This window comes from Mobula hypostoma, chromosome 15, assembly GCF_963921235.1.
Source record: "Mobula hypostoma chromosome 15, sMobHyp1.1, whole genome shotgun sequence".
Classification (NCBI taxonomy): domain Eukaryota; kingdom Metazoa; phylum Chordata; class Chondrichthyes; order Myliobatiformes; family Myliobatidae; genus Mobula; species Mobula hypostoma.
In genome coordinates this window covers 18425659-18438310 of record NC_086111.1, presented here as the reverse complement: position 1 = coordinate 18438310, position 12652 = coordinate 18425659, and the positions used below count along the sequence as shown (strand labels likewise).

At 39.6% G+C, this 12652-nt stretch overlaps 1 protein-coding gene across 1 annotated transcript in view; it reads left to right on the top strand.

Moving 5' to 3' along the window:
- The window catches only part of dnah1 (dynein, axonemal, heavy chain 1), a 393587-nt gene that overhangs the window by 57918 nt on the left and 323017 nt on the right, over nt 1-12652 (top strand). The window contains exons 12-13 of the mRNA XM_063068377.1: nt 2516-2666; nt 4847-5040. Of these exons, the coding sequence (XP_062924447.1) occupies nt 2516-2666; nt 4847-5040 (345 nt within the window). The remainder of the gene's footprint in view (nt 1-2515; nt 2667-4846; nt 5041-12652) is intronic.

The following is a 12652-nucleotide window of genomic DNA, read 5'->3' as shown; positions in this document are numbered from 1 at the left end:
AGACTGAGTTTAAGAGACAAGAGGTAATGCTGCAGCTGTATAGGACCCTGGTCAGACCCCACTTGGAGTACTGTGCTTACTTCTGGTTGCTTCAGTACAGTAAGGATATGGAAACTATAGAAAGGGTGCAGAGGAGATTTACAAGGATGTTGCCTGGATTGGGGAGCATGCCTTATGAGAATAGGTTGAGTTAACTGCCTTTTCTCCTTGGAGCGACAGAGGATGAGAAGTGACCTGATAGAGGTGTACAAGATAATGAGAGGCATTGATCTTGTGAATAGTCAGAGGCTTTTCCCCAGGGCTGAATTGGCTAGCATGAGAGGGCATTGTTTTAAGGTGCTTGGAAGCAGGTACAGAGGAGATGTTAGCGGTAAGTTTTTTACGCAGAGTGGTGAGTGCATGGAATGGGCTGCCGGTGGCCGTCGTGGAGGCAGAAACGATAGGGTCATTTAGGAGACTCCTGGATGGGTACATGGAGCTTAGATAGATAGAGGGCTATGGGTAAAGCCTAGGTAGTTTTAAAGTAAGGACATGTTCGGCACAGCTTTGTGGGCCGAAGGGCCTGTATTGTGCTGTATGTTTTCTAAGTTTCTATGTCTCCTATCATTATCGCTCTACTTGACTTTATCCTTCCTTGCTGAGCCTCAGAGCCGGCTACATTGCCACTGCCCTGGCTGCTGTTGCTGTGCCCTGATCGATCTTCCTCCCCCTCCCTCCCAGCAGTATCCACAGGGAAGCACTTGTTGCTAAGGGAAATGGTCACAGTGGAACCCTGCACACTCTCTTTGCTTACTCTCTTTGTTGTTTGAATTTCATTGAATGATAGCGCGGACCTGAGAAATATAATGGCATACTCATGTTATTATGTTTTTATGTTCTTATTCTGCATGTCTCATCAGTGTATTTATTAGAGTTTAATTCTCATTAATCAATAATATGTAATAATGTAAATACATGCTGAATATCATGGAGGATGTGGAAGGTCATCACATCAGTGATTGGTGAGCACTTTTGCCAGACTGGTTACCATCAGCTGCAACTACAAGTCTACAGATTTTATATTCCAATCTGTCATGAAGAAACTCAGTACGTTTTACTATATTAGGAACTTTATACTGATAGAAATTATTTTTGCCTGCCAAAACTTTCTCACTCATCCTTGAATCAAACTTCAACATTTTAGCTTAGTTGCAGTAAACAGTCTTTCTCAGCTGCTGACATTTCACCATGGAACCACAGAAATGTGTAACACCTACCTTGTCCATGCCAGCTATTCTCATCCCACTTGTGGGATTGTGCTCTCTGTTTTTGCTGTCCAAATGCCTTTTAAACGTAATTATTCTTGCCTCTGCTACCTCGTTTGGCAGCTCGTTCCAGTTATTCACCAATATCAGTGTAAAAGTTTTACTTCTCAGATCTCCTTTAAATTTCTCCTTTCTCAGCTTAATCATGTGCCCTGTACTTCTAGACTCCCCTGCACTGATATAAGGATTCAGGCCATCAATCCTGTCAATGCATTAAATCTCGGTAAGGTCTTCCCTGAGTCTCCTATGCTCCTATGGATAAACCTAGCCTATCCAATCTCTGCCTATAACTATAGTCCTCCATTCCGGGTAACATCTTGGTGAATCTCTTCTTCACTCTTTCTGTTGCTACCACATCCTTCCTGTAGTGTAGCAACCAGAATGGTACACAATATTTTAAATGCAGTGTAGCTAATGTTTTCTAAAGTTGAAATTTGTCACCCTAACTGTTATACTCAATGCCTTGGCCTAAAACGTCAAGCACATGCCCTTTTTAATTATCTTATCTACCTTTGTTGCCACTTCTAAAGAGCTGTGAACTTGTACCCCAAGGTTGCTCCGGTCCCTGCCATTACTCTCCCGCAGTCCACCACTTACTACAGATTTCCAATCAGAAAAGAACCTATCCACCAGTACCTCTGCCTCCATCACCAATCCAGGCATACAGTCATAAAGCATATGTACTCTTGGCTATTGCCACAACTTCATTTGCCAGACCTTCAGCTGCTTTGTTACCTTGATGATGGATTAAGTGCTCAATGAGACTGCATACTTCAGAATTATTAATCAGCTGCAAACTGGGAAGATAGTATAAAAGTGCTTCAAACAATTTTGATATTTATTCATTTTTTATCTCTACAGATGGTTCTACAGAGTATCTCTACAGATACTCCTAATCCCCAGTCATTAGAAATTTCAGTGAATTACTGTTATTTACTTCACAGTCAGTTGATTATAGTTGTCTTTAGAAGATGATCAGATTTAGGTTTACAGTGGTCTCCGATTAAGTTGCAGGAAAAACAATGGACAATGGAGATATATATATACACACACACATACACACATACATAGAGTATTTTAACCGGTCAGATGCCAGTCCTTATGAGAGTTGTGGAGTTGTCTGTTCATGTTTGTAGAACTTCACTAAACATTTTGGATTTAGTTTGTTGATTCCTTAAATTTTAGAAAATGTTTGTTCTTTTGTTTTACAGGCCCAAAAAGATGCCCATTTTTGTTCTGGACCTTAGTCTGGATAAGGGCAAGGTGCATTTTAGTACACCATTGGAAAGATTTAAGGCTGTTACACTGACTCTGTTTGACAAAGCCATCACAGCCACACAATTTGTTCCTCATATAGAAAAGGTAATATTGCCTTGTAATGTTTTGTATCAGAATTGAATGCTGAACTTTATTCTGAAAATTTAATAGGTATATATTCATGATGATGTAGACTACCTTCCCATCATCGATCTCATCTTCAAGAGGTGCCTCAAGAAAGTGGCATCCATCATTAAGTACCCTCACCATACGGGACTTGCCCTCTTCGCGTTACTACCAGAGCCTGAAGACCCACATCCAATAACTTAGGAACAGCATCTTTCCCTCCACCATCAGATTCCACAAACCCATCAGCAGTACCTCATTGTCCTTTTTTTCTGCACTTTTTATTGCTTTTTTGTAATTTATAGTAATATTATGTTTTTACACTGTACTGCACAACAACAAATTTCATGTCACATCAGCGATAATAAATCTGATTCTGATTATGACTGTATGCACTTGGAGGCACTTTTTGCTTTCCACATTACTGTATTGATAAGAATGTATATTTATACAAGCATTCATCATAGAGACAAACATCTTTGAATCTTATGGGAGTGATGGTGGTTGAAAATAGATGGGGAGTTGCAAATGTGAATAATGAGAGTAAGTTGACAGCATTATTAAAGAAATTTTTTTAAAAGAAGAAATATATTATAAAGAAGTCCATTGAAAGGCAAATTAGTGGCCCATGGTTTGACCTAGTGGTGGTGGTGCAGAGATAGGGAACATATCAATGTGACCAAGAGGATAGCGGAAGCTTTCCTAGGTAAGTTAGAAGAATCTGATACAAATAGATGAGGATGGTGATGTGGGACTTCATCACAGGAATCATTCATGTTTTACATTAGTTGGTAATAGGTGAATTAGGAAAAGATGATAAAAACAATTTTAAAAATATATCCTACAAAATCTAAACTTAATGTGAACAATGACTTTGCCTGAGTTAGATAGCTTCTTGTTATAATGTTAAAAGTGAGGGAAGGTAAGAAATCCTGCACTCCAAGCTATCACAGACTTCTTATGTTTCTTCCTTTCTTGAATTCCTGTCTCACACATCCCCACCCCCCAGCACCATTTATTTGGCTTTGTATGCCTAAAAGTTGGTTCATCTACAGTGTTTTCCAGTAATGTTTAAAGCCATTAATATGGAACATCAACTTTGTTTCTCTCCTCATAGATGCTGCCTTCCTGCTAATTCCGATGTTAAATGTATTTATTTATTATTACAAATATGATAGTTATCCTACAAATTCCATGATTACAGAAATTAGGTGCAGAGATGCACTTAATCTGTTCACTCATTGGATGAACATTTTTAGAGTTTCATTGTTCCTTAGCTGGGTTTACAAAACCTACATCATGAATCTTACAGAATACAGTTCCAATATTAACTTCTTTTCATTCACTTGGAAAATTCTTGTTAATAAATTTCAAGTGGATGAAACTTGAAGTTAATTCATTACCTTAAAAGGCTAACCAAGTAAAAAAAATTATCCTGAGATGCTCTTGTTAAACTATTGATGAATTTCGGTTCCATAGTTTAGTACTATTGGTCAGTTTCCTACTGCCCCCATGCAGCAGCAGTAATTTACAATAGATGGTTAATCTTGTCTATCTGCATCATTGAACTCTAGCAGACAGAGAAAACCAATATAGTCACCGGGGATTATGTAATCTTCCACATCGACAGCATTGAGGCTAGTGTTGAATATCTGGAACAGTAAGCAGTAGCATTCTTTTCTGCACCACAGTGGAATAATATTGTTTTCTCATTAATATATGCTTGGAGCACTGTGAACACAAAGTGTTGTGAGCAAGTATCTGCATTATATTTATCCCTGACTGGCGTAAAATTTGTTATTTTGTAGCAGTAGTACAGTACAAAGTAATAAAATTACCATAAATTACAAAAACAAATAAGTTTTGTGAAAATAAATGGAATAGTGAATAGTGTTCATGGGTTCATGGACCATTCAAAAAAAAATTAATGGTGGAGGGGAATAAACTATTTTTGAATTGTCGAGTGACTCTTTCATTACAGTCTGCCATTCCTCATGTTTTTCTATAGCTTTCCCCTCATTCCCCTTAGTGAATCTGTATACAGGCTCCTGGCATAACTTGTATTGATCAAGTAAGTGAATGTAATATGCAAGAGTGATGCCTGCGGTCACCGAGTTCCCATAGTTGAAGCCGTAATATTTCAAAATTATGTTACTTAGTTTATCCTAGAGGAGATGTTTCAAAGTGGAACGCCATTACTGGAATCTGTATGGCACAATGAGCCAGCTGTTCAGGAATTACGTAATACAATAAAAAATGCAATGGAAAAAGCTCTGATACCCATGAATAGCTACGCCAAGGAGTATGAGAAATTCATTGAACTCAATGAGTTGGTTATTGAAAAATATGTGAGGTCAGTAATCGAATATCACATTTATTTTATTAATAATGTTTATACTGTAAGGAGATATTTGCATTAATTTGTTTGGTATGCATGTGAATACTGGATCTTACATAGCAGAAAGATCCTTGGTTTCTATACTGACTCTTAGTGAAGCTGACTGCGCTTAGTTTGACATGTCCAAGTGAGGGAAATGGAAAATTGAATATACTAAATCTAATTTAAAGAGTTCTGCTCTGACGGTTATGGGAAAAATGTGCTCACAAGAGATTTATTGTTTAAATGTATTTAGTATTAAAATATTCATTTATTAAAACATGAGGATAAGGACTGTGGAAACTGAGAGCTGAAGGAAGCAAAAACTTTTGAATGCAGCAGGTGCTCTTAGAGTCATAGAGAAGTACAGCACAGAAACAGGCCCTTTGGCACGTCTGTTCCATGCCGAATACCATTTAAACTGCCTTCTCCCAACAACCTGCACCAGGAGCATAGCCTCCATATCCCTACTATACATGTACCTCTCCAAACTTCTCTTAGACGTTGAAATCAAGCTCGCATGGACTATCGGTGCTGGCAGCTCATTTCACACTCTTGCAACCCTCTGAATGAAGAGGATTTGTGCAACTGGTTGCCTCGGGCTGTGGAGGCCGGGTTATTGGGTATATTTGGAGTGGAGGTTGATGGTTTCTGGGCATGGAAGATTAATGGAAGAGGGCAGCAGAATGGGATTGAGTGGGATAGTGAATCAGCCACAATGGATGGAATGGTGGAGTGGACCCAGTGGTCTAATCCTTCTCCTACAGTGCCTATAAAAAGTATTCACACCCCTTGAAGTTTTCACCTTTTATTGTTTTACAAATTGTATCACTGGATTTAATTTGGCTTTTTTTGGACACTGATCAACAGAAAAGTCTTTTGTGTCAAAGTGAAAACAGATCACTACAAAGTGATTTAAATTAATTACAAATATAAAACATAAAGTAATTGATTGCATAAGTATTATGAGACACCAAATCATCACTGGTGCAGCCAATTGGTTTTAGAAGTCACACAAGTAGTTAATGGAGATCACTTGTGAGCGGTCAAGGTGCTTCAACTGATTGTGGTAAAAATACACCTGTATCTGGAAGGTCCAACTGCTGGTGAGTCAGTATCCTGGCAAAAACTACACCATGAAGACAAAAGAACACTCCAAGCAACTCCACAAAGGTATAAGATGATTAGAGATATTAACCGTGTGGATAGTCAGATGCTTCTTCCCAAGGCTGAAATGGTTAACATGAGAGGGCACAGTTTTAAGGTGCTTGAAAGAAGGTACAGAGGTGATGTCAGAGGTAAGCTTTTTTACGCAGAGAGTGGTGAGTGCGTGGAATGGGCAACCGACGACGGTGGTGGAGGCAGATACAATAGAGTCTTTTAAGAAACTCTTGGATAGGTACATGGAGCTTAGAAAAATAGAGGGCTATGGGTAACCCTATGTAATTTCTGAACTAAGTACATGTTCAGCGCAACATTGTGGGCTGAAGGGCCTGTCTTATGCTGTAGGTTTTCTGTTTCTCTTCATGTTCCCCTTGAACTTCTCACCTTTTACCCTTAAGTCATGACCTCTGGTTGGAGTCCCACCCAACTTCAGTTGAAAAAGCCTGCTTGCATTTACCCTATCTAGACCACTCATAAATTTGTATATCTCTATCAAATATCCTCTCAATTTTCTACGTTCTAAAGAATATAGTCCTAACCTATTAAATCTTTCCTTATAATTTAGGTCCTCCAGACCTGGTAACATCCTTGTAATTTTTCTCTGCATTGTTTTAACCTTGTTTACATCTTTCTTGTACGTAGGTGATCAAAACTGCACACAATACTCCAGATTAGGCTTCACCAACGTCTTGTGCAACTTCAGCATAAAATCCTATCTTCTATACTCAATACATTGATTTATGAAGGCAAATGTGCCAAAAGCTTTCTTTACTACCCTATTTACCTGTGACGTCACTTTCAACGAATGATGTACCTATATTCCCAGATCCCTTTGTTCTACCATATTCCTCATTGCCCTACCATTCACTATGTAAGACCTACCCTGGTTGGCGCTTCTGAAATGCGAAACCTTGCAGCTGTCTGCATAAAATTCCATTCTGCCATTTTTCAGCCCATTTTCCTAGCTGATGCAGATCTCTCTGCAAGCCATGATAACCTTCCTCACTGTCCACTACACCGCCAATCTTGGTGTCATCTGCAAATTTGCTGATCCAGTTAACCACATTATCATCCAGATCATTGACAAACAACAATGAACCCAGCACTGATCCCTGCAGCACACCACTAGTCACAGGCCTCCGGTCTTAGGCCTCAAGTGTTAGTCTTGGAACAGTGTGAGAAATGCACCAGAGCTTTCTACGTGCCTTCATCTCTACTCAGGATTTGATCCCACCTTGCCCACAAGCTGCAATTACTACAGTCTACCTGCAATATAGAATACACTTAACTGCCATTCTCTGAGAATCTCACTGATTTGCATTCTTTTCAAACTATCCAACATTCTCCCCATATATCTGTCATCTCTTCAAACTTCTCCACTGTGAGTTTTCATTCCACAAGTGTTTCTCCCAAGCCACAATCTCTCCAAAACCATTACTTCCCTTGACTTCTGATCTCTTCAGCCCTCATCTCGACCTCTTTGCTTATCTCCCTTTCATCCCATAATATATGGACAATGTATAGTCTCTTCAGCCATCTACAATTTCCCCATTTTCTGTGACCAGTAATTTCCTTTGACCTGCAATTTTTCAAATCTGCTATATTTTCAAAAAAGCAATTCCATTAGCCTAGGAATGACTCTCCCTTTAACAGGCCACCACACCCAACTGATATCTAGTCCTTTAACTAGCCAGATACTGTCTGGGAAACAGGGAGAATAAAAAAAACATTTGCAGATATCCCAGCCTCAACTCTATCCTGCCTGTCCTGTAAGTTCATTGAATGTCCATATTTAGAAAACACATCATCAGAAATTTGATGATACAATTCATTTTTAAAGCACCGTGCCAAAATTGCTATATGTATTGATCACGTTTTTCAGATTATAGAGTGTCTTGTGCAAATTGAAACATTTCAAAGACAACATCAAAATCAGCCCGAATAAATTCAACATTACATCTGAAAACTGGAAAAACACTGCACTCAATAGATACACCTGGAAGAAATCTGTTCGAGGGAGCTGTGCTACATGAGATTGACCTCCACTGTGCTACAGAGAACGATCATAGCTGTGAAAGGAGTGAATGAGAACAACAAGACCCAATCACTTACTTCAGCATCTGTTTTCTCTTGGTTACACTGCACCAGAATATGTAGATCCTTGGTTGGTTTTTACAGCCACCTGAAAACCTGCCAAAAGGTCCCCAAATCTGTTCAAATTTAAATGAAGAATCATAAAGGTTACTTCTAATTTTCTCCAGATTCAAACATAAAATCGTCTGAGAAAACCAAAAAAAGGTAGTTGGAGCATTAAGCTCTTTCCAATGTTGTAAAATACATCTTTTCGCCATTAAAGTAAGAAATGCAATCATTCTACGGGCTGAAGGGGAAAGATTACTAGAAATTTTAGGTAGTCCAAAGATAGCAGTAATAGGGTGAGGAGAGATATCTATATTTAATACCTTAGAAATAATATTGAAAATATCTCTCCAAAAAGTTTCCAAAGTAGGGCAAGACCAAAACATATGAGTTAAAGAGGCTATCTGCCCCGAACATCTATCACAGAAAGGATTAATATGCGAGTAAAAACGCGCTAACTTATCTTTGGACATATGTGCTCTATGAACCACTTTAAATTGAATTAGGGAATGTTTAGCACAAATAGAGGAAGTATTAACTAATTGTAAAATCTGCCCCCAATCATCCACAGAAATGGTAAGCCCCAATTCCTGTTCCCAATCTACCCTAATCTTATCAAATGGAGCTTTCCTAAGTTTCATAATAATATTATAAATCATAGCCGATGCACCTTTCTGACATGGATTAAGGTTAATTATCGAATCTAAAATATATATAGGAGGAAGCATTGGAAAGGAAGTAAGTATAGTACTTAGGAAATTTCTAACTTGTAAATATCTAAAAAAATGTATTCTTGATAAGTTATATTTATTAGATAATTGTTCAAAAGACATAAGGGAACCATCTAAAAATAAATCCAAAAACCGTAAAATACCCTTAGTCTTCCAACATCTGCCACTTCTCAAACCAGTTTTGCATCCTATCAATGTCCCTCTGACCACCCTCCACACTATCCACAATACCTCCAACCTTTGTGTCATCAGCAAATTTACTAACCCATCCCTCCACTTCCTTATCCAGGTCGTTTATAAAAATCACAAAGAGTAAGGGTCCCAGAACAGATCCCTGAGGCACATCACTGGTCACCGACCTCCATGCAGAATATGACCCGTCTACAACCACTCTTTTCCTTCTGTGGGCAAACCAGTTCTGGATCCACAAAGCAATGTCCCCTGGAATCCCATGCCTCCTTACTTTCTCAATAAGCCTTGCATGCGGTACCTTGTCAAGTGCCTTGCTGAAATCCATATACACTACATCTACTGCTCTCCCTTCATCAATGTGTTTAGTCACATCCTCAGAAAATTCAATCAGGGTCGTAAGGCATGACCTGCCTTTGACAAAGCCATGCTGACTATTCCTAATCATATTATGTCTCTCCAAATGTTCATAAATTCTGCCTCTCAGGATCTTCCCCATCAACTTACCAACCACTGAAGTAAAACTAACTGGTCTATAATTTCCTGGGCTATCTCTACTCCCTTTCTTGAATAAGGGAACAACATCCGCAACTCTCCAATCCTCCGGAACCTCTCCCGTCCCCATTGATGATGCAAACATCATCACCAGAGGCTCAGCAATCTCCTCCTTCACCTCCCACAGTAGCCTAGGGTACATCCCGTCCGGTCCTTGTGACTTATCCCAACTTGATGCTTTCTAAAAGCTCCAGCACATCGTCTTTCTTAATATCTACATGCTCAAGCATTTTTGTCCACTGCAAGTCATCCCTACAATTGCCAAGATCCTTTTCCATAGTGAATACTGAAGCAAAGTATTCACTAAGTAATGGGACTTTATACGAATTCCCCATTCACCTGTAATCCTCATGCATGTCTCTAACTACACTTACAAGTGGTCCCTAAAACAATGTGAAATCTGCACGTTTGCTGGTGCATTCTTCCATTCCCAAAACAAATGACAGCTTTCACTAATTCCTTAATTATCTTGGTTCCTCCACATTCTGACCGCTTTGCCCCTCATGTTCTGGTGCCTGAAAAATCCCCATTTACTTACTTCTCTCATTCCCTCACTGAATAATGACCCTTAAATTTCCCCATTTCCCGGTGCTCCCAATTGCCCTGCAAATACCACATATACTGGTGCTGCCTACTGACACAGTATGCTGGGTCTTTCTAATTGCCCTCAAAACCCTTCCACTTACTTCTCCAGTTGCCTTTAATTCCCCTGTACCAATGCACCCCAACTCCCCCATTTATAATGACCAACTTTACTGGTGTTCCCTCATTGCCTTCACTTACTGGTTCCCCTGATGTACCAATGGCTTCCTTTCCTCATTTTCTGCTACCCCCATAATTACCCATTTAATTATGCCTTACAACTCCCCATTTACTAATGCCACAAAATTCTCAATTTATGCGCCCCTACAAAATACCATTCACTCATCTCACCCTGTCAGCTCTATAGTGGACATTTGTGCTTGGAACCAAACCAGAAAATTCTGCTAACATTCATTTTAGTCAATTCTGGAACATTGGCTTTATTCCTCTGTACTCCTTGACCAATAAATGTTCAGATTGTCAGCATTCACCTTTTTTTCATTTTCTACTTCAGCACAGGGGCATTTTAGGTCTTTCTAAATGGCCTACGTCTCCTCCATCTCATGCACAGAAAAAAGCATTTTTCTGCAGTAGGGGTTAACATCCTCTGTTTATCATTTACTCACACCTCAGATGGACGTACTTCTGCAGGAGCCACTGCCAGCAAACTCCATCACATCACATTTGCAAACCTTTCACCAAATCAGTTTACAATAATTTACCAATTTAATATTCTATATATTCTTATCAATGCCTTTCTTGTGTGTTTTAAACTTTATTTATATATTGACATTTACCCAAGCAAATATCAGTGCTTGAGGAAGCTAAATTCCATCAATTATTGCTTGGGGAATTAATTGTAAATGCAGGGAGGTTATGGTTTTGTTAACAGCCACAATGCTATTGATCTCTGTTTTGAATGCAGTCAATAACTAAATCCCCATAGCTCTCAAGATACAGAATCCTAAAGATACACCACTCTCTGAGTAATGGAATTTTTGCTAAAATCCTAGATACCTACCTCTTATTCTAAGTGTGTGACCCCTGGTCTAGACTCATCAGGGAAAGTGCATGCATCTACCTAGTGAAATCAAGAAATTTGTACGTTTATTCTTTATTAGGAATACAGGCAACTACCCAGCTAGCAAGATTTGGCTAATATATATCCCTGTTTTCTTTTTTCCACCATTCTTAAATGGTGGGGTCACACTTACTACCCAGCAATCTAAAGGAATCATTCAGAAACCTTGAGATTTTGAAAGGTATTTACCAAAACATTTAGTATCTCAGTAGCCACTTCATTCAAAGGTCTGGTATGGTCCTTGGGATGGAGCTGCTCATTAATGCCTCGTTATTTTACCTCCTTATTTATTCTAGATTCTTGATTCTACAGTATTTCTTGCATTTTTGTGTCTTTTCATGAAGCAATTTTGTCCTCTCATCTGCCTGCCCTTCTTGACAGTCTGACTGGATGCTACGTTTGCTTTTTTATTATCTGTCCTATCCTGAGTCCCTTCACTCCGGTTCCCATCTCCCTGCCAAATTAGTTTAAACCCTCCCCATCAACTCTAATGAACCTGCCCATGAGAATAGTGGTCCCGCTTGGGTTCAGTTGCAACCTGTCCCTTTTGCACAGGTCATACCTCCCCATAATGAGATCCCAATGATCCAAGAACCTGAAGATTTGCCCCCAGCACCAGCTTCTCAACCACGCATGTATCTGTAAAATCATCCTGTTTCTACCCTCACTGGTGCATGGCACAGGTAGCAATCCAGAAATTACTACCCTGGAGGTCATGCTTCTCAGCTTTCTGCCCAGCTCTCTAAATTTGCTTTTCAGGAACTCTTTGCTTTTCCTTCCTATGTCATTGGTACCAATATGTATCAAGACATCTGGCTGCTCTCTCTCCGTCTCCAAAATGCTGTGGATGTGATCCGAGACATCCCTGACCCTGACACCTGGGAGGCAACACCAACCGGGTGTCTCATTCACATCCACAAAATATGCTGTCTGTTCCTCTGACTATTGAGCCCCCTATCACTACCACTCCCCTCTTCTCCCTCTTTCCCTTCTGTGCCACAAACCCATGCTCAATGCCAGTAACCTGGCCTCCATTGCATTCCCCAGGGAGGTCATCCCCCCACATCAGTATCCAAAATAGTATACTTATTATTGAGGGGAATGGCCACAGGGTGCTCTGTGCTAATTGCCTATTCACCTTCCCATT